The 26,078-nt window shown below is 45.4% G+C and overlaps 1 protein-coding gene across 2 annotated transcripts in view; it reads left to right on the forward strand.

The window, feature by feature from the left end:
• The window catches only part of CTPS1 (CTP synthase 1), a 61,042-nt gene that overhangs the window by 14,610 nt on the left and 20,354 nt on the right, over window positions 1-26,078 (forward strand). For both annotated transcript variants that reach the window (XR_015872996.1, XM_088459989.1), the window contains exons 9-13: window positions 2,141-2,273; window positions 2,568-2,656; window positions 17,534-17,628; window positions 17,737-17,799; window positions 18,087-18,130. Coding sequence is in view for 1 of the 2 variants with exons in the window: in XM_088459989.1 (XP_088316115.1) it covers window positions 2,141-2,273; window positions 2,568-2,656; window positions 17,534-17,628; window positions 17,737-17,799; window positions 18,087-18,130 (424 nt within the window). In the remaining variant the exon portion in view is untranslated. The remainder of the gene's footprint in view (window positions 1-2,140; window positions 2,274-2,567; window positions 2,657-17,533; window positions 17,629-17,736; window positions 17,800-18,086; window positions 18,131-26,078) is intronic.

Raw genomic sequence — 26,078 nt, forward strand, 5'->3', positions numbered from 1 at the left:
GGGTGGGTTCTGGAATAAGCAAGGTGCTCCGGCCTGGAGACCTTTTTAGTGACCCCATGGCATTGCCCCTTTGAAGGAACCGATATCATGGTCTGAGAGACTATTTCAGCTTTATAAAAGCAAACACTTCTCTCATGTAGCCAGAACTGAGGGGAGGCCCACTCCCCCAAAGGCTATTTCCTGTGGCAGGCTCCTGAGGTTATTGTTCTTGCCTCTGTGTAAGAATCCTGGTTCATCTCCACTGCTGGACATGGGCTTCAATCCTATTGGGTATGCAAGATGCTGTGTTGGTGCTGCAAAGTCGATTAGTCTTAAAGGGGGCGATTCAGTTCAGTGCAATGTTAATAGTGCCGGAAAGGAGTTCCCAAAGCTATTCAATTGTCCCAATCCCCATCGCACCCTGCACGTAGTCGGCGGTTACCGTGCCTTTAGCCAGGTGTTAAATCACGGTAACTGGCAATAGCTCCTTCCCGGCGCTATTCACTTTGCGCTGAATTGAATCTCCCCCAAGGTTACAATTCACGGGCCTTAAACTGAGCAATTGTTGTAGGGTGGACACATCAATACCCTTGCACATCTTCACAAAATGTTACTATGTTGTTTTTTTTGTTTTGTTTTTTACTCTGAAGCGGTTTTGTATATACCAGTGTTGGGTAACCTTGACACTCCAGCTGTTGTGGAACTATATATCCCAGCATACCCTGCCACAGTTTTAGCATGCCCTAATAGCAAAACTGTAGCAGTGCATGCTGGGTTATGTAGTTCCATAACAGCTGGAGTGTCAAGGTTAGCCAACACTGGTATATACAGTATTACAGGTGATGGACACATATTGACCATCCTTTTCCCACTCAAAATAACCTATTTTGAGAAGTTTCTAGGGTAGCCTTTCTATCCCACCTATAGCTGAAAGAAAATTGCATTTATTTATTTATTATTAATTGCAGACTAATTAGTTTCCATCCATAGTGAAACAGACTGTCCACCCTGCTTTTTTTTTTTTTTTTGTAGTTTACAGTTTTTTTTTTTTTTATGCCTTTTGTATTATTAGGTAGGTTACTAAATGTATTTAGTCAGAATGCTTTTGACGAGTATACCCTGTTGGATTATTACTATGTCACCTTTTATCAGATTGTAAAGGAGCCTATCCATTAGCAGATAAAATGAACGATATATCGTTCAATCGTTCATTATATCTGCTAATGCATAGGCCCTGAACGATGACAGATGCGCACTCCCGAGGCCGATAGATGCGATTTATCATCTCTCCAACATGTTGGCCAATTTTTGCATATAGCTGTACGATATTAGCAATATCCTGCAGTTTATATGCGGTATACGACCAAAAGATATTAGCAGCAGCTACAGAGAGCTGCAGAGAAAAAAATCCACTCCCTGAATGGTGTCATGCGATACCATTCGTCGTTTGCCAATATCTGTCATGTACATGACAGATATCATTCAGCACAGCCACCAGAGTTTTCAAGGGATATCTTTTGTCTTTCATCGCTCAGCAATACATCTGCTAATGGATAGGCACACTTCGTTATTCTATGTGGTCCATTAATGCTGAGTTGCAGGGAAAATAGGATAAGTGTTCTGCAACCCTCTCCCCCTGGTGACATCAAGCAGATTCTCCTGCTTCCCCTATTTCTAGTGAAGGTCATGGCCACGTGCCTGGAACTGAATGGTTCCCAGGAACTCTTCTGGAAACATAACGTTTATCCTTTCTTACTAGCAGACATGTTCAGAGATGACACATTCTAAAAAAGATAGTACAGACTCATCATCTTGTATTTTGATACATTACTTCACTTTTGGAGAAGTGCAAATCTTTGCATAAAACTCACATTTGTTGTGTAAAAGGAGATTATTATAGCTGCTCTCTTAAGCTGTCTTCAGAACAGGTTTGCCATCGCAATGAAAACAGATGGTAGCTCATGATAAAGATAAACAAGTATTACTAGTTAGGTACTGGAGTTCATTTGTACAACTTGGAATCAAACCACTGACTTGTCAACAGCTCACATTTGCTTGTCAGACATGACTGTAGAAGTCACTGTATAGGTTTCTCCAGTTAATTGTCCTCTGGTAAAGTACTTCTACATAAATTGTTAGTTAACTCATTCTATTCCTGCAGGTATGACCGCTTACTGGAGTCCTGTAGCATCGCTTTGGTTGGCAAATACACCAAATTCTCTGATTCATACGCATCTGTTATCAAAGCTCTGGAACATTCTGCATTGGCTATAAACCATCGATTGGAGATTAAGGTAAATACCATGGCCTGTGCAGCATTTTAGTCTGTGTACTGTTCTAATTTGTCTAAGGACCTCAAACTTGAGCAATGCTTGAGCTCTCCGTGTATAGACATTATGGCTAAAAAGCAGATTCAGATTCTTCCAATTCCAGTTTTTTCTTATATTGTTGCTCCCATGACTAAAAGCAAAGAAATGTTTTATTCTTGTCCCATATCTTCTACTGACTTTTATAAGTTTGAATATTGTAATATTTAAACCATGTTAATGTAATAAACTTTTTAAACCTGTTATCAATTCTGTTGCTAGTATATAGACTCTGCTGATTTGGAGCCCAACACTCTGCAGGAAGAGCCTGTGCGGTACCATGAAGCCTGGCAGAAACTCTGCAGCTCAAAGTAAGGAAAATCCAGATATGTTCTGCAGTGAGTTGCTCACAATAGGGCTACAGGATAATGGGGGTTGGGGGCTATTTTTTGTTGTCTATTTATTTTTCTGTTGGTGCTGCTTGTCAGATCAGGATGGCATCTGTGTTACTGCTTTACACTTTAAGTTTTCAGATCCTTCTTTCTGTTACCAGACATTAATTCGCTTTCATCCTATCCTAGGGGACTGTGCCATCCCTTTTGTACTGTAGAGGGTGCCAATCCAAGACAAGCACACAATTCAAACTGGTTTGTAAGGCTTGCTTCTCCCCCTTTACATCTCATCAGGCCACAGGACTTCAGTTTTCCATTTGTGCCTAGGGAGTAGGCACCATGTATTTCCGGTTGCTGGAGCAGCTGATATTAAATTAACTTTGTTTTTATTAGGGCAGTGATGTGTTCTTACGATGTACAGAGTTCCCTATAAAAAGCTTGCCACGGGTTGGGGGGTGTAGACAGGAGTGCTCATCAGCGCCCCTGAGTTTCTGAGACTACCAAGGGGTGAGGACGGGAGAGTGGTTATATACCCCCTTATCCTTGGTTTTGGGGAACAGGCTTCTCCGGGTGGTAGCCAACTCTTTTTCCAGATAGCAGTCGTGGACTAGATGCTCCTGTCTGGTTCATTTAACTATGAACAACGACTACACCCTGGTCAAGTTAATAAGAGTTCCAATGGGTGAAGCAACTGTAGGTTTCATACCCTGTCTCAATCTGTTACAGAGTTAACTAGAGGTTTCTATGCCTTTTTCCATCTGCTGGTTTGTGTTGTAATGCTAGACACACTGTCCTTGAGCAGGGGATGACCTCGTAGCAGTCACAGTTGTATCTTGATGGTCAGCGTTATTCCTGTGACATAACTGATCCATCTCGAGGCACCTTTGTCATGGACTGTGGTAGGTGGTGCCACTAATTGAAACCAGAGTGGAACATTGACAAACTGGAGCGTTGATTTCTGAGCATCTAGGACATTCATTTTTGAGCATAGTCTAGGACTGCTGACCTTCCTGTCACTTGGAATGTTAGATCAACATGTGGACTCTCTGTCACAGTCTGTGGTTGTTCAATATCCCGCATGCCTCCCAGGGTTCAGATGGCATTCCAAGAGGATGTCATGACCACTTGGTAATCTTTCTGACACTGGTCTCCTTTTCTGTCAGTCATGTTTTCTCAAGATGGCTTCTGTCCTGAATGTATAAGTTTCTTGGGGGAGAAACTTTGACTGGGCATGCATCTGGCCCGGAACATGGATTGACCTTTGTTACTTTTGGTTTTGCAGCTTTACCCCAGTCTGTGCTCTTTAGCAAGCCTTGCCTGCTTTTCACGAGGAATTATTTTTTTCCTCCATGGCGTCTGCATTCAACCATCCATGTGGAAATGGTGAAAATGAACCCTCCACCAAATTTTGGGAAATATCCTCCCTGTAGTTGTCTCAGATATCTAAATTGGTGATGCTATCCAATAGCTCATAACACTGTAAAATACCCCCCCCCCCCCCCCCCCCCAAAAAAAGAGAAAAACAGGAAGCTATTTGTACTGTACACACGATCGTATGACATTTTGAACAGGGGTATAATTCTACCTGTGCTCATGTACTACTTTTATTCAGAGCTGTTAGTATGTAATATGAAGTATGACCCTTGCGCTCTGTGTCAGAGCAGTATTAACCCATTAGTATGCTGTATATGGGCTGCCATCATAATATTAATGCAGTCATGTGCAACTATAACATATACCCTGCTGGTGATTCTTATTATGAGTTATGTCACGGTGTTCTCCGATATTTAAGAGACACGTACCCCCCTCTGATTCTTGATTGAATAGTGAAAGTTTAGAACTCCCGGTTTCTTGAGGCACGGCTTCCCAAGCCTTGATAAAGCAGCTAAGTGAAAAAACATGTGTCGGCTGCTGCCTTGTCCTCGTGTCCAATTAATGTTATGTATAATATTGTGTGTGTGAACTGCAATAGCCATATTACCTAAGCTCTGAATCGGAGCTCAATTGTTACTAAAGGCTCTGATACAGAGTCTGCAGAGACCACACATGTCACTAATGGCTCTGATGCAGAGACTGCACATGTCATATTAACTCATGCTGCATACACACGGGACAATTTTTCTGAACGATATCGTTCAATGATAAATCGTTCATATCGTTAATTTTTATGCAGTGAACGATCGGCCAACGATGCGCATTCCCGCATGAGTGATAACGATATCTATGGTCGACTGTACATGCAGGCCAACTTGGACGATTTTGTCAAGATTTCCTGTAAAGACATAACTTCACTGAAATATCTACCTTGAGGTGCGTACACACGTAGCTTTTTAAAAGAACGATTTGAATGATCACGATATCGTTAGTTATCTTTCAAATCGTTCTTTTAAATGCTCCCTACCAACTTACTGTCGACCAGCGATGCGCAGCCACGTATGGACGATAGCGATCTTGTCCATCGGCCGTGCATGCCGGTCAACTTGCTCGATTTTGCGAAAGTTACTATAGGGATCCATGCAGCGATCACGATGAGCGAAAAAATTTGTGGGTCCCGGGGACCCCTCACTTTAAAAATCGGGGTCCTACTTCCCTGTTTCTGGGTCCCATCACATATTATTGTGGACGAGGGCAGGCAGCAGTTGGGACAGTTCTGGGGGCAGGTAGCAGTTGGGGTAGAGGGGATTAAGGGCAAGCAGCAGTTGGGTTAGAGCTGGAGATAAAGGCAGGTAGAAGATGGAGTAGAACTGAGGGTAGAGCGGAGTAACGTGAGCAGTGCTGGGGGTGGGTAGGGAGGGGATAAGTGCACAGTGGTTGCAACAGTACTGCAGGGCAAGAGGGGGCTAGGGGCAGGCAGGGCTGGGAGGGGACAAGGGTAGATAGCAGCTGGCACATTACTGGGGGGCAAGGAGGGGTTTAGGGGGTTTTGAAACAAGGAGGGTTTTGGCCGAGGCAAGGTGCGGGAGCAGCACCCTTGTTGGAAAAAGTCAATGGCTGATGGTGCACAGCCTCAGTGTCTGAATAATCCTGGATGACTGTGTGGCATACGCTCCTGGTGAGGTAAGTAATCTAGCGGCCGCTGACTTATGGATGAATAGGCTCAGTGTAAAATCAGTACCCAGATACCAGCACTGTTACACAAGCGCAGAGGCTGCAGCGGGAGTGCTGTATCATGCAGCACCCTGACTCCCTTCCCCCTATATGTGCTTAATGCAAATTATATGAGTGGCAGCCTATTACATGTTATAGTGTCAGCATGAACCCTGAGTCATGTGTCTGGTGTCCACAGCAGCTATATGATATGATACACACACATCATCATACTCATCACTACACCCTGCAGGTCAGTGAAGAAGACTGGTTCAGTATGTTATGTCGACAATAATCATGTTGACAGTGTGTCAACATGAGAATGTTGATAATCCATCTTGCAGTATTCTAACCCTAATGTCAACACTGCCAAGTGTATGTCACAGTAATCCTATGGTGTGGGAATGATAAAGTTGGCTATGGAGCAGGCTTTATTATTGTTTATTGATCAGGGCTGATCCTTTCATTATGCCATAAGGCTGATCCTACTCTAGTGTGCTGTAAGCTTCAGTGAGCAGAGCCTGCAGCGGGAGTACTATTACCCATCGGTACTTACCACCTCCGGACGGGCTGTTAGTTTCCATGTACCGGGGTGTGCAGTGTTATCAGAGTTGCAGCTTCCGATCCTCCCAAAACTCTGTGTCCTGGCTGGTGGAATTAGGTCCAAGGTTATCAGCAGACCTGAGCATTGATGCTGGAGCACAGCCTGCCTGTGTGGCGCAGTGAACGGGCAGCAGTTGAAATCAAATTGCTTCAGAGATCAGTGAGGGGAGAGAGCCCGGCGGTGTCACGTAACCGGGAGGCGGTGGTCTCAGCCAATTGGCTGATGAAAAGCTCCTGCCCGCGGTAATTGGTAGGGAGACACAGAGGGGAAGTCACTGGGTCCGCTGCTGCGGCACACAAACCGCGTCCTACAGGACTTGGGGACTTTTAAAAACTGGGTCCTTTAGTAAATATAGCGCGTATTTTGCAAACCCTGCCCACGATCGCGGATCACTATAGTCGTCGGCAAGTTGGTGGTGTGCTGAATGATTGATATTGATCATCCAGCATACCAGGGAGGGTGCATAACAATATGCCAGCGATATCGTATCGCTGGCAGATCGCTACGTGTGTACGAACCAATCGATATCTATTACAGATGTCTACCCAAAATTGTTGCCCATCACTACAGAAAGTTGGAGGGAAATCTATCAGTGATAACTTTGGTTGTGCAGGTTGTACCGTGTGTATGCAGCATAAGATCTGAATCGGAGGGCTATTGTTACTAATGGCTCTGATACAGAGCAAGCAATGTCTACTTTGAAGGTGCATTGATCTTTAATATGAGATCTAATTCTGATACAGAGCATGTGTTATTTGTATCTATGAGTAAAATCTGTAGAGAGCCTATTGTTCGCCACATATTAGATTTGTGTTATAATGAAACTTTGATATGGAGCATGAAATTGGAACCTACAGTATATAACCTAGATATATGAAGCATACTACATGCTGTGGAACTATTGACACAAAGCAATGTACCTGGTTACATCACACTAGTGTAGTTGTAAACTTTTTAATGTGCACTGATCAAATGTAGGAAACGTGCTGCTGGACGATATAAAGGAAGGTTTAATAGAAAGCATTGTCCCCCATTATATCATAGTAGGTATTTGAACAAATGTGGACTGTCTCTGATATATGTTTGAGATCTGTTTCAAAGTTTTATATCTGACAACCTACAACCATATCCTGCTATAGAGGGGTATAGGATTTCAGCTCTGATACAGAGCAATATTAGCAATTTATATATCAGCTCTCTTATTATTCTGCATCCGAGCTGTGTCTATATCCTATTTTTCTATCAGAGCTGTGATCATGTAGCGCTCATCGCTGCAATGTCAGTTTAAATAATGTGATCCAATGATCATGTAATGTTCTGTTTCAAAGTTTTATATTAACAATATTATATTTTACGAGATCACTTAGTGCTCTCTATCTATGCTGTTTTAATCTAGTTTAGCACTGATACAGAGCATTGAATGATCACCCCACTATACCTTGATATTGGGCGCAGGAGGACTGCAACTCTGATACATAGTAATATAATACACATACTGTAATAATGCAGAGCATTAAGAGATCTTATGTATCAAAGATCTAAAACTTAGCTCTGATACAGAGTATGAGGTAATCATCGGACCATACATGATTAAAACTTAATATTGTACGTGATATAAGTGTAGCTCTGATACAGAGCAACATGATCTAAATAAACCTCTGATACAGAGCACGAAGTAAAGCATATGAATAAAAGATATTTAAGAAGATTCAACCATTTACACAAGGTTTTGATACAAAAAATAAGTATTATCTGGGGCCTGAAGGGAGCAGTCATGAAAGCCTGAAGTTCGCATGCAAAGCTTCTTAGTTATTTGGTAATTAGTACTCAGTCAACGCATAGAACAGTGTTCTGAACAATACTAACTATGTAAGCAGACATATATGTAGTATGCTACCGTTGTAGATGGATCATATTACGCACTCATGTCCGACTCCGGCATGTTCGACCAGTGCAGTCGAAGAGGGGCCCACCCCTCCCAGCCATTCCATTTCAGCGGGACAGTCCCGTTTTTCAGGCACTGCCCCGCTGTTCCACGGGCAGTCGGGAGGTTGGGCACCTCCACCGCCGCAGCGGTCCTGTCCCCGGAGAAGAGGAATGGTGCGCGACATCCGTTCAGTGCAGGAAGAGGGCTGGGGGGCAGCCCAGCTACTGAGGTAGTGCTGGGCTCGCCCCCAGCCTGACGTTAACGGGAAGCATGCCATACTGGCACGTCCCCAATTAACATCATTTAGGGGATGTGGCCTATGGTAAGTAGGCCACACACACCCATTTTCGGTCGCATGTGGTGACAATTACCCATCCTGCACAGGGTGCGGCTCCCCCTGGAGCCAGCCCTGTTCTCACTATTAGCTGTGTACAAGAGTAGAGCATGAGCACAGGTGGAAATGTCTTCCTGAAATGCTACATGATGGCATTAATATTATGATCGCAGCCCAAATACAGCATACTATTGGGTTAATACTGCTCTGACACAGCGCAAGGGTCATATTACATGCTAAAAACTCTGAATTAGAGCAGTGCATGAGCATAGGTGGGATTATACCAGTGGTCAAAATGTCATATGTTCGCCTGAATATAATATATATATGGGAGACTCAACCTGTAGTATCTATTCTACAATATTGTATGGCTACAGTGTATTAGACACTTGAAAGTAACAGTTTGGTAACATTATGTTACAAATAACACCACATAGCCACTATCATACCATTGACAGTGAACTTTCTGTTGAGGACAAGAAGCAGTAATTTTCATGCACATTTCTACTTTTTTCACTTTCTATTATCTTTATTTTATTTTTCGATTTTGTTTGGTTAGAATTTACCTATCCTATACTATGTAGAGAGCATTATTCATTAAACTTATGTGGGTTCTATTTGATATGACATTTTAATGCATACCATATACATTTTTATGTTTTTAAATTAGGATACATTGCACCCAAATAATAGCTTCCAGTGTTTCTTTTTTTTTTTTGGTGTTGTTCAACCATCCATATACCAGCAGTTGTTCTTGGAGGTCTTTGCTTGGTCCTTTCTGGCTTTGCTGTTTCCTCCTGTGACTTCCTTGTCTGTGGATTTTCACTTGTTCTACTTGGTTGTCTTCTTGTTAGCTTTTGTCTTGGCCAAATGGGACCTATATTGGCTGCTTCTATTCAAGTACTGGTGTTTAGTTGTTTTAAGGCAGAATTGTTCTACAATCAAACCTTCGTTCCTATGGCCGTTGTTTTTTTTTCCTTCCTATTTTAACCAGACTGGCATTGTGGCCCTAGCTCTATTTATCTGTGTCAATGGCTCTGCTTCTTCCAGTAGATTAGTATTCCTCTGGCTCTCGTCTACTTGTGGGGGATGGCTGGTGACCTATACAGGAACTTTTGGTTCCTAGTTTTCTGCTGTTTCAATATTTTTTTTATTAAAAGTAGCCAGTTGTAAAAGGGACACTTTTACCCTCACCTAGGGGTGGCTTTGGACCGTCCCCAAAGTATGGCAGTGCCCCCAAATAGGATTATAGAGAGAAGAGGATTTTTGACGCTAGTCTTTTACTCCATTTATCTGAATCCATATGTGGGACTTGTGAAGTTTTAATTGAAGTCCCTGATAGGATTTTGAGGTGAAGGTGTAAGCCTTACAAACAAGTTTTGTTTGAATTTTGTGCCTGCTCCTGGTTTGACGCGCTCTACACAACTAGCCCTCCCAGGATTCTGACTTGGCTAGTGTAGTGAACTTCGAGCTTATAACGAGAAGGAGATGCTTCAGACTTTTATTGTTGTAAGCAGTGGTTTAATCATGTGCTCTTGTGAGCTTTAAGTGCAGTTGTAATTACTTCAGCAACTTCCTCCATTTCCACTGCATTGGCTCAATACTTCCAGCCATTGCAGTATTTAGATGGTGTTTGGGGTATGAGTACAGTGTTCCTTACACTCACAAGATCTCCCTTCTCCTAGCATGCATTGGTGCACAGTAGCAGAATAATTTCAATGTCTGTGCAATGGTGGCTGTTTAAGGAAAGTAAGCACTACAATTAGTGGTAGATGTATTACCCAGCGGTTATTTGTGTGTACCTGCTTCACCACTGGGTCGCAAATTTTGTGACTATCTTGGAACTGGTATACAGAAAAAATAGGAATTCCATTTGAGTAGTGACTGTATGCTGCATTTTTCCAGCTGTGAATTATTGTCATAGTGACGATATAGGGTGGAGGAGATATGTCATACAAGAGTGCTTCATTTCATTAGTAATTAAATAAAATGCTGTTTGCAGCCCTGCATCCTATGCCAAATATACCTCGCGTTAAAAAAGGAGAGAGTTCAGTACAGAACTGTTTCTCTTACTATCTTTAAAAAAACAAAATCCTCCCTCCCCTAGCTTGACGAAACAGCTGTTAATAACAGAATGGAGGCCAGTGACCATGCAACCTGGACAGCTACCAGCATGGTTTTGACAGATGCTAGGAAGTGGTGGTCTTTGGGTAACCCATAGGGAATTCGTTAAGGAGGCAGAGGACAGCTGGTGGAGATTGGGACAGTGGTTGACATTGTTTTCTCAATACTGAAATAAAAAATATTCTGAATCACAGGCTCTGCAAAGGGCTGTGTCCCATTGCAGCTGTGCATACTTAGACTCCCTTCCGAAAGTGCTACACTGCAACTGACATTAATATATGGAGATCAGAAAACTACTGTAGTATGTCATTCTATGCTGCTATATTTGTTATGTGAATAAACCACTTAGCTGGCGCATTTTTCGAAATACCAGTCAGAAATTGTTATATACAATTAAAAAAAATATGTATACCTAGGGAGTATTTGGAATTCCCCCTCTGGCTCTCATTATTAAATCCTTTCCCACCCACCAGTGGAAATAGCCAATACCCTCACCATCCCTTGTCAAAAGATCCCCAGCCGTATCACCCCCTACCCCCCTAATAGTAATAGAACTCAGTGGCAGAGGCCCCATCTGTATTGGTACCCCCTTCCCATGTGTCACTTTATATGCAGCTGTATATTTTTAATATATCCGCTCCATACACTCAGAGATCAGCATTTTTGTGCTCAGGGGGGGGAAGGGAGGGGGCTATGTTCCCCTCATTGCACTTTTGGTTTACGGCAAGCCACAGAATGCTGTTTGCATGGCATTCTAGCGTGATTTTGGGATTCATGCCGGTGGTCACGGGGTCCGGGTCAGTGGGATGTCAGAGCAAAACAGCATGGTTGCTTGGGATGTGACAGTGTTAGCTAAAGTCCAGCTGGCTGCATGCCATGTGACCATGACAGGTAAGTGGTTAAATTACTTTTCTTCTTCAGGGTCCACAGGAACTACTTTGGGGTTTGTAGTTGGAGTTAACCAATGCACCAAACAGCTACAGCTTTGAAGTTCCCAGAATGCATAGGGCCTCCTCCCTATATACCCCAGCCACAGGCATTCAGTATTTTTGTTTGGTGCGTGGCCAGTATCCAGACGCACCGGTTATAACAGCGGGACTGCTTCGTCAGTCCCAGGCTTTCTTTTTGATTTACCTTAGTTTTGGAAACTTGAGTTTAGCGGTACTAGGCGCCGAATAGGACTTCTGCCGATGCCGATACGTCAGCACGCTATATGCTCTGGGGATTTCGGCAGACCACAGAGAGGCTTAGCTAGCGGCATTGCTGGGGTCCGGACTGCGATCGGATTCATGGAGATGGTAAGGTAAGGCGATCCCTCGTTGCGGGGAATCGTGTGCTGCAGTCCGGGCCTCCGGTGTAGGGTGCGCATTGTAGGTTGCTGCGGGTGAAGGACTCGTCAGGTGTCCTCACTAAAGCGGCCGGGGCCATATTGTCTGGGGATGGGTAGTAGACTCGCTTGTAAGCATCTGCTACTGTGAGGCCACAATACCTGTGCCATCAAAATCGCAGTTTAGGGGAGATGGGCGCTCCCCTGGCCACTTATCCCCCAACCCAGACACAACTTCCGGTTGAGAATTCCCGTGTCTGGTTTGCTATTTCTGAGAACCTCGTGTTTGAGATGCTCGCAGACCCCCTTGGGTGCACTACTGAATGCTATTGATCTCAGGGTTTGGTTTGTCTCCCTATATACATCTCCCCTGGGTCAGGTATATAGCACTCTATATCCTGCCAATACCCTGGAGGGCTGGTCAGTTGATTCAGAGTCCATTTGCATTTGAATGTATTTATGCATTGTGTGTGACTTTAATGCTAGTTGCTGTATTAGCTTTTGTTTTCCAAACTGTCAAATATAGATCACTGTGTTTCACCTCATCCTTCTGTAAAGGTGTGTGTGTGGAGGGGGGGGGGGTTTATTGGCTTTTCACAGATGTGAAGAGGGGTCACATTGCATTTATACCTTATACCTGTTATACATTGCTATGTATAAAAGTAAAGGGGAGAAGGATGAGCCTCTGGAGCTGAGGTGATGTAAATCCTGTTTGGCAGGCCTGTCTCAGCAGGACTTTGTGCAAGATGCTTTGTGTAGTCTGTTGTAAACAGTCACCTTTTCTATAAGGTACAGGAACCACCTTGGGTGGCCTCTTGGTCTCAGGTTTTGTTAAATTTAGTGGACAGAGCTGCAGCGTCACAAGCTCCTGCTACGGTACTGCCTTCTGCTATGGGGTACCCACAGCATTTGCATCCTTCTATGTATATGTCCCCCATGAATCCCTTTTGGTTTGATTCTTTGCTCACTCTAATCAGAGTATGCTGCCGTCTATAGCCCCGCAGCAGGTAATGCAGGCAAATCGCAGGGGCATAAGAGAGGTTCCCTTCAGACGTTGCCTCAGGGTCCTGACTCTGCATTCTCAACGCACTCTGATACTCAGAGTTCTGGTTCTTACTCAGTGGAAGAAGACCATCAATCAACTGTGGATGTTCCCTCTCTGGTGAGAGAGCGGTTAGATCTGTACTCCGTGTAGAGGAAGAGGAGGTTCCGCCGAAATCTAAGACTCCGGTCTTTAGGTGTCAGAAGGTGGCTAAAAATTATTTCCCTCAGTCTGAGCAACTGACGACTTTCATGTCTGAAGCTTGGTGTACTCCAAATAAGCATTTCCATGCTACAAGTAATTTAACCTCTCGGTACCCATTTTCACTTGGTGATTATGACAAATGGGAAATTCCTCCAATGGTTGATGGTCATGTTACTAGATTGATCAGGAGCTCTACATTACCCCATTCCTTCTGCATCCTCACTAAAGAAGGTTACAGACAGAAATCTTGAAAACATTGATTTAAAATAATTTTAATTATCTGGAGCTATTACCAGACCAACTATGGCTGTGGCCTGGGTAGCCAAAGCTATGGAAGAATGGACGACATCTCTGGAGGATAGCATGCCTAATGCTATCAGAGAACAGCTGTCTTGTCTCTGTCAGATGCGAGTGGCAGCTGTGTATGTTGGGGAAGCTGTTATTGATGCGTGTATCTTGCCTTCTAGGGTGTAGGCAACTGCAGTTGCAGCCCGGAAAACCCTTTGGCTAAGAACCTGGAAGGCAGATACAGGGTCCAAGAAGGCTCTGGAATCTTTGCCTTTTGTTGGGAAAGTACTGTTTGGGCCAGAACTGGATGACATAATGGCTTATCTGGCAACATCTAAATCTGCTGTGTTGCCATCTACAACTACCCCTAGGTATAGGCAGCCGTCAGTTTGGTCCTTTCGTCAATAGAGTGGGGCAAAAGGAGCAGTCTTCAGACAGGGTAATTCCCACAAGAAACCGCAGACCAAGAAATCTTGGTCGACCAGCTTCTAAGCCAGATGGTAAGCCACTGCCTGATGGGGCAGGCCTCCCCCTGGAGGGTCTCCGGGTTGGAGGCCGGCTTTTACAGTTTTCTCAGGCCTGGCATCCGACAACTACTGGCTATCTGTATTTAAGAGGTGGTCTCTCAGGGTTACGCCCTCACGTTCCTGAGGAAACCCCCATCAGAGGTTCATTGGTACAACCCTTCCGTCAGACACAGTAAGGGCCTTGGCCTTCCAAGAGGCTATTGGGGCCCTCCTGAGGTCAGGAGTTATAAACCCCGCTCCTGTGACGCAACAGGGAAGGGGTTATTATTCAAATTTTGTTTTTGATTCAGAAACCAAATGAGTCAAATCACCTTATTCTGAATCTGTGGTCTCAACAAGTTCATCCATGTGCCCAAGTTCCGTATGGAAACCCTACTGTCAATTATGCTGGTGACGGAGCTAGGAGATTTTATGGTTTCCCTGGACATACAGGATGCGTATCTGCATGTTCCTATTGTGCGATCCCACCAAGGGGTTTCTGAGGTTTGCTGTACGCCAACAACATTACCAATTTCAGGCTCTAACTTTCGGTCTGTACACAGCCCCTTGGGTATTTACCAAGATAATGGCGGTCATAATGGCTCATCTCAGACGACAAGGAATCAGGATATTGCCATATTTGAATGACCTCCTGATATTGGCACAATCTCAGGAGGTGTTACAACGTCATCTCCAAATGACTATTTCCTGCTTACAAGAGCACGGCTGGATAATCAATTGAGAAAAAATTCTCCTCTTTCTCCAACTCAGCAGATAATGCACTTGGGGGCGCTGCTGGATTCTTGGGGCAAAGGATTCTTCTACCAACGAACAAGATTGCGGCACTACAATCTTGTGTGCACAGTCTACTCTGCATGCAGAAAATGGCAGTTCACGTGGCAATGCAGGCACTGGGCTCCATGGTATCCACCTTCGACATAGTGGCTTATGCCCAGTTCCACTCCAGGTCCCTGCAAAATGGATTCTGTCTCATTGGGATGGTCAGTATCATCGAATAAAGTCTCAGATGATTCGCATCTCACCAGAGGTTCGGCTCTCCCTCGCATGGTGGCTGCAGACAACTAATTTAGACAAGGGTTGCCTGTTATGGGTCCTAGATTGGGTACTCCTCACCACAGATGCAAGTCTTCGAGGATGGGAAGTGGTGACAGGTCGTCACACCTTTCAGGAAGGTGGACGGCTCAGGGAGGTCACTTGCCAATAAATATTTTGGAGCTTCCTGCAGTGCAGAGCGCTCTTTCTGGCACAGGACCTCCTTCAGGGCAGACCTGTCCTGCTGCAGTCCAACAACGGGGCCGCAGTGACCTACATCAACCATCAGGGAGGCACACGAAGTCCGGCAGCCATGAAGGAAGTAGCGAATATTCTGCTGTGATCAGAATGCCATCTTCCAGCAATCTCTGCAATATTCATCTCGGGAGTCCTCAACTGGAAAGCGGACTTCCTAAGTCGTCAGGACTTACACGCCGGAGAATGGGCTCTTCATCTGGAGATCTTTCAGCTCCTGGTGGACAAGTGGGGACTACCGGACATAGACCTTATGGCGTCACAATCACAAGGTCCCCAGGTACGGGTCCAGAACAAGGGACCCCTCAGCCGCCTTCGTGGACATGCTGGCGGTAAGGTGGGATTTCACGTTGGCATACCGGTTTCCTCCAATCTCCCTCCTCCCAAGGGTCATCAGAAAGTTCAAACAGGAAGGCGGCAGGATGATACTGATCGCTCCTGCCTGGCCCAGGAGACATTGGTTCACCAATTTGACATGTCTATCCATAGACAGTCCACTTCCTCTACGACCGGATTTGCTAGTGCAGGGTCCCTGCCTATATCTGGGTCTACCACGGTTGGCTTTGACGGCATGGCTCTTGAGGCTTCCGTCAAGGCCAAAGGTTCCTCTACTTCTGTGATCCAGACTATACTGAGGGCGAGGAAGCCTACTTCAGTCCGCATCTATCACAGGATTTGGCATTCATTTTTTCGTTGGTGTTCCCACAGAAAACATGACCCTAGGGTTTTCAGGGTCTCCCAAGTTCTTGCTTTTTTTTCAAGCTGGACTAGACTTAAGTCTTCATCTGGCTACCTTAAGAGTTCAGGTTTCTGCATTGTCAGTTTGGCTCCAGTGCAGAATTGCCACTATGCGAGATGTTAGAACATTTTTTCAGGGTGTTTTGCATCTGCAAACGCCGTTTGTCCCTCCAGTGGCACCATGGGATTTATCCTTGGTTCTCGGGGTGCTACAGGCTCGCCCCTTTGAACCCTCATATGGTTGACAGGGAAGACCCTTTTTCTCCTCGCGATCTCCTCAGCTCGCAGAGTTCCTGATTTGGCAGCACTTTCATGTCGCTCTCCATTTTTGATTTTCCATAATAATAGTGCTGTCCTCCGTACAAGGGCGGGTTACCTTCCAACGGTGGTATCCCTTTTCATATAAATGAAGAAATTGTAGTCCCAGCCGTTCAGTCTTCTGGCCTTTCTGTAGGTGAAGCTTCACTGGATGTGGTTCGAGCTATTCGTGTTTACGTGGATCGTACCAGCTTAATCAGGAAATCTGATGCATTTTTTTGTGTTATATGGCTTCCATAAACGAGGCTGGCCAGCTAGCAAGCAAGCAGACTCTTTGGCTCGGTGGCTGTGTATCCCATGGGTATACTCGGGGTGATCTCCCTGTTCCGAACATGGTGACAGCACATTCTACTCTGTGGGTCCTTCGTGGGTGTTTAGACATGGCGCCTCTGCAGAACAATTATGCAAGGCGGCAACTTGGTCTTCCGTCCACACTTTTCTCAAATTCTATGCATTTGGTTCTTTTACCTCCCAGGATGCTTCCTTTAGGTGGCGGATTCCCTTATGTGCTCAGGAGCGTCCCCACCCTTAAGAGAACTGCTTTAGGACGTCCCCAAGGTAGTTCCTGTGGACCCTATGGGCTCTGAAGAAGAAAATAAGAGTTATGGAATAACATACCTTAGTTAACTTTTTCTTCAAGGTCCATAGGGTCCACAGGGTACCCACCCTGACGCACCTGGCCTCAGTTGGGATTTGTTCTTTTCTTTTTGTATCACTGATTCCCTGTTCGTTTTTTGAGTGTTTCTTGTGTACATTGTATTTTCTTCACCACTTTCCGTCTCTTGCCATTAGGCTTGTTTACAAACTGAATGCTGGGGGCGGGGTATATAGGGAGGAGGCCCTATGTATTGCTGGGAGCTTCAAAGCTGTAGCTGTTTGGTGCATTGGATCACTCCAACTACATACTCCAAGGTAGTTCCTGTGGACCCTATGGACCTCGAAGAAACAGTTAACTAAGGTATAACTTTTTTTTTTTTTTTTTTTTTTTTTTTTTTTTTACAAATTGGAGTTTAAATTTAGTGCTAATGCTCTTTCTGTATCTGTTTTAGTGGTGTATTGGTTCCTGGAGGGTTTGGTGTACGTGGAACAGAGGGTAAGATCCATGCCATAACTTGGGCACGCAAGCAGAAGAAGCCATTTTTAGGTGAGCTATATGTGAATATTAATGCTGTTTTTGCTTGGCTTGTAAAAGTTCTATAGAAGTGAAGTGAGCAGTCAGCTATATCATGGTTCAATCTCCTCTTGCCTGTAGGAGTGTGTCTCGGGATGCAGATGGCTGTTGTGGAGTTTGCCAGGGAAGTTCTGGACTGGAAAGGTAAATATGCCCTGAGCATTAAGTTGTTGTTATTGGGAGTGATGGGAGATTTTGTTTGTCTTTTTGGGTCTTATTTGGTGACCTTTGAAAACTAGAGGCATTGTAATAGTGTAAGAAAACTCATCCAAAACCCTGGGGCAGAGTCATTCTCTTTCCCTGAAAGACCAGAACTGTGGGGATTGGTGTTAGTATGGTTGGTGTGTTGGGAAATTATAGAATATATACATAGCTGCACCCAGTATTTCCCTAATTTACATACAGATTCTTTACTTTTTCTTACTGCACAGATGCCAACTCTACAGAATTTAACCCCAAAACCAGTCATCCAGTGGTAAGAATACAGTCTGTAATGCTTCAGTCCCTGGGATACATTTTGTATGCTAGTGCTTCCATGTAAATTGGTTAGGCTTGTGTCATGCAGAAATAATGAATGTTTACCCTTTTAAAGGGAATCGGTATGAAATCCCGGCACTCGGGATGCTTGCTGTCAATATACCAACAGCGGCATCCCGATGCTCAAGATCCTGACAAGGGTCCAGTAAGTATGTTAACCACCCCCCCTCTCCCCCTAGCCCTCCTTTTCTGTATCCTAACACTAACCCTCCCTGTTAGTTCCTAACCTTCCCCCCTTGGTGCCTAATACTAACCCACCCCCGGGGGTACCTAACCATAAATTCAGCTATCCTAACCGCCCTCCCCCCCATGGCACCTGAAAGCAGCTAAGACCTAACAAGCCCCGCTATACTTACGATCGGCATCCTTGCTGTTGAGAATCCGGCGTTGGGAAGTCCACTACTGTCTGTATTCCGGCGCCGGTCTTCTGGCCAGGTAGTGGCATTCTGGTGCCTGGATTTCGTCAGCTACAACTCATTTTTAACTATGTTCCCCTTTTTAAAGCCTTGTCTGTATGTACTAGCACTGTATGGGACTTGCTTTATGTGAAGTGCAAATTATTACTAGACCCTCCAACATCACTCCTTCTACTTAGTACAAAATGTTCTTTTCCAAATTTACCCTTGCAGTTGTCTGGGCTGATATAAATTTATGACAAAGGGCAGAGGGAACTGCAATAGTGAATTATGTGGGAAGTTATTTTTTTTTTGCACACTGGTAGAAGTCTTGTTGGAGATTCTATATTATTGGTTACTGCTGCATTTCAAATAAAAAGTATGGTGGTCGCTCACATCAGCTAATGATATAGCACAGGTGCTTGTAAAGGGCAGGGTTTACACTGAAAAAAATATTCCCTCCAGCACACTGCAGCAATATCAACAAAAATCCTACATGATAATAGAAATTCAGAGTTATTAGTAGCATACATTTGCAAATATGATTAAGCGCCGGGCCAACATCAAGGCTCCTCTATACCGGCATCTCTAACATTAAGGGGTTCACGTCCGAGGCGTAAGGCACCCCAAAATAATCCAGCCAAGGACCATCCCCAGGGCATCACACGAAAATGGAAAAAAGATGATAGATTATCTTTACACATCTATACTTTACACTTCACTATGTGTTAATATAATGACCGAGAATTAAAATTACAGAAATAATGAACAAACAAATAGAAAGGTGATGAAAAAGTATCTAAGTGAATTAAGTGTCTATTCACATAGATACTTTTTCATCACCTTTCTATTTGTTTGTTCATTATTTATGTAATTTTAATTCTTATTAGATTAACACTTATTGATTATCTTTACACATCTATACTTTACACTTCACTATCACCTTTTTTCCCTTTTATGGGACACAGGGACTACGCTGGGGTATAGGCTGGCAGGTAGAGTCTGGGCACCAAACAGTCTTCACACTCCAGCAGCCCAGGCTCCTCCTCCACTATACCCCATGCCCCAGACAGGCCAGTCAAAATTTGGTGCCGCAGGAGTGGGCACTGTTACAGAGGGGCTGCTGAAGCAGCCTCATACTTTAATTTCTATTTTATACTTTAATGAGTAGGCAGCGCCGGGCGTCCTACAACACACCTGCGCTGCCCCCCCACGGTGCCGGTGGCCGGTTTGGCAACCTTGGCCGGGTCATCGCAGCACACACCCCTCGCAGCACACACCCCATCAGCGGCCTGCCGCCAGGGAAAGCAAAGTTAAGACATTGGCGCGACTTTTACCGCTGGTGCAGACAGCGGGTGGCTGGGTTGTCCAAACCCCCGCTATGCTACCATAGCACACAGGCAGCATGGGGTTTACGGTGCAGGCGGTCATTGCCCTGGGGCTCTTTGTCAGCAGGGGGAGGTAGGCTCTCCCCGTTGGCTCCTCCCCCGCCCATGGTGTGATCCCTCACAGAGGCTTCCTGCCATTGGGTTTCTCCTCTGCCTTCTCTCTCCTCCCTACCACAGATGCTGAGCGGCCATTTCAGAGCTGTGCTACTTACAGTTAGTCTCCAGAGAGGTTGACTCCTGTCTCCCTGTATACCTTCCCTCAGGTCAGGCTATACAGTCTAGCTCCATCCAGCCGACTAGGGTTTGATTTTTGTGCATTATCTGCCTGCTAATTCTTTATGTATTGAATGTGACTGTGTGCTTGTTCTCATTTCTAAACTCATTCCTGTCAGTTCTGTTTTTCTATTTTCTTAATGTAGCTGTGTAAGGGGTTCATCCCCCCCTCTGTTGAGCCCCACTCATTGTTAAATTAGTGCGGCCTTTGCTTTCTTTGCACTGTTCCTTATTGCGCACCTCTGTTTATATAACTTGGTGTGTGAAACTTGCCTTGACATTCAGTTCCATGTCTTCAAAGAACAAAGCGTCCAAGGAGGTGGAGGCTCCTTTGCTGCGTACATGTAGAACTTTTTCTGCTGGTCTCCCCCCACAGGACGTGGTCCAGGATGGTCTCTGTATCTGGTGCTGCATTGGCACTCAACGTGAGGTCCCATCTACAGCTTCCAGCCAGGAACTGGCAGCCAACCTGTCGCATGTAAAGTCGCAGTTGGTTGATGGCCTTACAGCTCCCGCAGCTGTCTTCCCTGCTTTGGGGGTTCAACCTGCCTCTTATGCAGTCTCATCTGCCGCTTCCTGCGCTGGAACCCCCATGGATGAGCACCTTCTCCCAGTCAGTGCAGGGTTTAGCACAGGTGTCAGCCTCCTTTCAGCAGATGCTGGATAAGGACAGTACTGCTGGTTGCAGACCTTCCAGATGCGAAAGTTCTGCCCCCCAAGTGGGTGATGTTTCAGATTTGGAGATCCGGGAAAATCAAAAGCACTGCGGGAGTCCAATCACTCGCTTGTAGCCTCCAAGGTAATTGTTCCTTTCCCACTGGCTCAGAGGGGCTCCGGCTTCTACGCCTACCTCTTCTTGGTTCAGAAGTTGAATGGTTCCTTCGGTCCAATCCTCAACCTCAAGTTCCTCAACAATTATTTATGGGTTCCCAGGTTCTGCATGGAGTCTTTGCGCTCCATCATTCTGGCGCTGGAACCAGGGGATTTCATGGCCTCCTTGGACATCCAGGATGCCTATTTACATGTTACTATCCGGCTCAGTCACCAGCGCTTCTCCGGTTTGCGGTCCTTTTGGTCTTTCCTCATGTTTTCACGAAAGTCATGGCAGCTCACTTATGGCGCAAAGCTATCAGGATTCCCCCTTACCTGGACAATCTTCTTATTGTGGCCAGCTCTCCGGACATGCTTAGGGAGCACCTCCGTCTGACAATAGCTCTTCTCCAATCTCATGGATGGATCACACCATCTCCCTTTTTTGCTTTCTGAGGAAACCGCTATTTCCAACAGCGGAGAAACTCGTTAAGGAACAGGGATACTCAGTTTCAGAGCAGCTGCCTTTAACCGCTATACCGCTGGACCACCCAAGTTCTTTCTCTGACCAACAGCCGATCAGCGTGAGCTCTCACCACATTGCCTCTCGTGAAGTGTGCCATTCTCTCCACCGCTAGCCTGCTGGCAAGGACAGTGAAGCTGTGTAAGCAGAATTCTTACTGCGTATAAAAACAGCAACCTGCATTGCATGGCCCCATGGAGACCGATTAAGCAGAACCCTTATTGCTTTCAACAACCGGCAGTGGTAAGAAAGTAATCAGGAGATTGTGACATTTTCTCCTCAAAAGACTCATGATTTTAACATTTCTTGTTACATATGGGCTGCTAATCTGGACTGATTTAAAGGTCCCCTAATACGGAAAAGTGGAGTTGTATTATAGTTGGTGAGATTAATTCTCTTCTTTGAAAAAAAGAAAAAGAACTATCTGTCCTAAAGGCTATAGACCATTATTTTGGTCCTAAAAGGATACTAACTAGCTGCTTATCAACTATTTTTGAATTATTGTATTATTCCTTTAATTATTGTGCAGTAATGTTTCTGTGCAATTTAATCTAATCTGTGTATTTAATATGTTGATGGATATATTCTATATTAAAAATTGCTTGATACTTTTTTGAGATCTATCTGTGCTCCTTGTTATTTGGTTAACAGTGGTTTTTGTCTATCTAGAGTACTACAGATTTACTCTGTAGGAGCAGCAGAGAAGTAATTAGTAAATTGCTGAATAATTCTAATAATTTTATTCTTATAAAACATACTATATATGCGCCCGAATTCTATGTTATTGTATTCTTAATGTGGCCTGCTCTCCGGACATGTTTAGGGAGCACCTCCGTCTGACAATAGCTCTTCTCCAATCTCATGGATGGATCATTAATTGAAAGAAGTCCTCCTTGACTCAGTCCTAGGAAATGCTCCGTCTGAGGTCCCTGTTAGATTCCAGGTTTCAGAGTCTCAGACAAAATTTGGGAACTGCAGGACAGGATTCGAAGGGTCTTACTTTACCGCCGGATGTCAATACATGTGTGCATGCGGATCCTGAGTTCAATGGTCTCCACCTTCGACATGGTGTAGTACGCTCAGTTTCACTCCTGGCCTCTCCAGGCAGAGATCCTGGCTTGCGTGAACGGATCTCATCACCAGATCAAACTGCAGACAAGCATTCTATCTCGGGAGGTTTGTCTCTCCCTCGCATGATGGCTCCAGGACTCCCATTTAGACGGGTTACCCATTCTGGATTCAGGAATGGGTCCTTCTGACCAGGGATGGAAGTTATCGCAGGTGGATTGGCTGGAGTGACACATGAGGGGCCTCTGCAGTGGCATGGGGGATCTGCAATGTGGGCTGGAATTGCAAGGGAGGGGGCTGGAGTGTGTATTATGTGAAGCTTGCTGTATTTTATGTGGTTCTGGATTTCAAAGTGTATTTTATATAGATGTGTTTTTTTAAATGTATTTGATGTGGATCTGGCTTGTTTCTGTGTATTATATGTGAATGTGGCTTTTTCAATGTTTTCTGTATTGCTGTGGCTTTTTCTTTCACTTCAATAGTGAAAAAATTATATTGGTTAGTTTATGTAAATTGTGTATTTTCAATGTGCTGGACTCGTCCCCATTGTGACTAAAAACGGGGGTGTGACACAAGGTCATGTTCCTGAAGATGCAATATCAAAGGCATGGTTACAAAGGTGGGGCATGGCCTTGTGACGGCGCATGCTATTAACTCTTTAACTTGACTACAGATATTTTTTTGCTCTTTGCCTCCGACTGGTTGGCCGCCCCTGACTTAGCGGTTTGGTGGACCTTTAATCTCGTGTAGATATTCTACCCCCACCCCCCCCCCTCCCCCCGATCTCTCTTCTGCTGAGGGTTTCCCGCAAGTTGAAGCTAAAAGACTGCACCGTGATTCTGGCAGCTCCTGATTGGCCATGGAGGGCTTGGTATGCAGATCTTTTGAGCCTCTCCATCGACTCTCCACTGCGTCTTCCTCCATGGCAGGATCTTTTGTCTCGGGGGCCCGTGCTTCCACCCGGACCTGACTCTCCTGGCTTTGACAGGGTGGCTCTTGCGACATCTGTCTGGAGAGCTTAAAGGGTTTTCACGGTCAGTCATTCGTCATTTATCTTCCGGTTTGGCGTACAGGTGTTCTACCAGGGGCCTTAATCCAGATCCTTCTGGCTTTCCCAAGTCCTCTCGTTTTTACTGGAGGGTCTGGATTTGGGTCTTCGCCTTTCATTCTTTAAAAGTGCAGGTTTCGGCCCTTTTGGTTCTCTTCAGAGACAGATTGCCTTGATGCCTGAAGTCCGTACTTTCTTTCAGGGAGTGCTCCCTGTGCAGCCCCCGTTTGTTCCTCCGGTGGCTCCATGGGATTTGTTCTTGGTGCATTGGGCTCGTCAGCCTTCTCCCTTTGAGCCTTTGGACATGGTGGACCATCTTTAGCTCACGTGGAAGACTATCTTTCTCCTCCTATCTTTCTCATCAACTAGGGGACACTGGAGTTACAACACTGAGGTATAGACGTGGGTCGAGAGAGCCTAGCACTTTAAAAAATTCTAAAGATGTGACTGGCTCCTCCCCCTTTATGCCCCATCAGCCCCAGTTTTAAAAATGTGCCCGAGACAAGCCGGAGCATTGTGGGCTGTCTCCAGCCCTTTTGATCTATTTTTTTATTTAATTTTTATTATTTTAAACAGTCCTCAAACCCAGACGTGTTTCTGTCCACCTTTTGCATCAGACTCCTCCGGAAGATGGTGGTGTCATTCGAGGCCATCCAGTTGGGCAGGTTTCACTCCAGGACATTCCAGTTGGATCTTTTGTCCCAATTGTCCGGATATCATCTGCAGATGCATCATCTGGTTACCGTATCTCTGCAATCTCGGATCTCCCTACTTTGGTGGTTCCAGACGGATCACCTACTAGCAGGACGTCGATTCGCATTTGGAACTGGGTCCTGCTGACCACGGATGTCAGTCTCCGTGGTTGGGGGGCAGTGACCTTGAACCAAAAAGTTCCAGGGCTGCTGGACACGCCAGGAGTCTCTCCTGACAATCAACGTCCTGGAACTTCGAGCCGTCTATTACGCTCTCATTGCAGCGGCTCATTGCAACGGGGGAACCGGTTTTTTATCCAGTCACACAATGCAACAACCGTGGCATACATCAATTGCCAGGGAGGGAGACTCAGCCGCAGGGCCATGCGAGAGGCGAGACACATTCTCAGATAGGCAGAAAGACCCGTCCCGGCCATCTCGTCAATCTTCATTCCTGTAGTAGACAATTGGGAAGCAGATTACCTCAGTCGGCAAGATCTTCATCCGGGGGAATGGGCTTTCTATCCCGAAGTCTTTCGGCGCCTGGTCTTCCGTTGGGGCGTTCCTCAGATAGATCTCATGGCCTAGAGGAACAATCACCAATTACCTCTATATTTCTCCAGAACAAGGGATCCCAAGGCAGTAGGAGTGGATGCTCTGTCTCTACCCTGTCCATACGACCTGGTGTATCTGTTTCCTCCTTTCCCTCTAATTCCACGGGTGCTCAAGCGCATCAAACGCGAATCAGTGACAGCCATTTTGGCGGCTCCAGATTGGCCTCGCCGAGCTTGGTATTCTGATCTTCTCTTCGTCCTGGCGGACGATCCTTGGCATCTTTCCCTTCGCTCAGACCTTCTGCAGCAGGGCTCTTTGGTTCACCTCGATTTACATAGTCTTCGTTTCACGGCGTAGTTGTTGAAACCACCATTTTAAGTCTGGACATTCCGAGGAAGGCGATTCCGACCATGCTTTGGGCTCGTAAGCCATTCACTTCAGTGCTTTACCATAGAATTTGGAAATCTTATGTCCTGGTGTGAGTTGCGTGGTTCCTCCAGCTCCTCTTTCCATTTACCTAGTCCTTTCTTCATGGATGCGGGGCTTCGGTTGGGTTCCCTTAAGGTGCAGGTTTCTGCATTATCTGTTTTCTTTCAGCATTGGCTGGTGCTGCTTCACGAGGTTCAGACTTTTCTCCAGGGAATTCTTCATGTACAACCTCCCTTTGTTCCACCTACGTCCCCATGGGATCTTAACCTTGTTCTTTCTATTCTTCAGTCCAAGTTCTTTGAACCTTTGGCTGACATTGAATTGATGTACCTTAACTGGAAACTGATTTTGTTGTTGGCGCTTGCTTCTGCTAGGAGAGTTTCGAAATTGGGCGCCCTTTTTTTGCAGGTCCCCCTACTTTGGTTTTTCATGAAGACCGAGCAGTACTACGTACCTGCCTGTCCTTCTTACCTAAAGTGGTGTCGGCTTGTCACGTAAATCAACCTTTTGTGGTTCCGGCATTGAAGGATTCACCGGGAGCCTCGGACCCTCTGGGTGTGATGCAGGTTCTACGAATTTATGTATCTTACAGATCCGTAAGACTGATGCTCTTTTTGTCCTTTATGATGCTGCCAAGCAGGGTTGGCCGGCATCCAAGCAGACTTTAGCGAGATGGATCTGACTGGCTATCGGTCAGGCTTATTT

Source organism: Taudactylus pleione, unplaced genomic scaffold (assembly GCF_031769625.1).
Source record: "Taudactylus pleione unplaced genomic scaffold, aTauple2 ptg000959l, whole genome shotgun sequence".
NCBI lineage: Eukaryota > Metazoa > Chordata > Amphibia > Anura > Myobatrachidae > Taudactylus > Taudactylus pleione.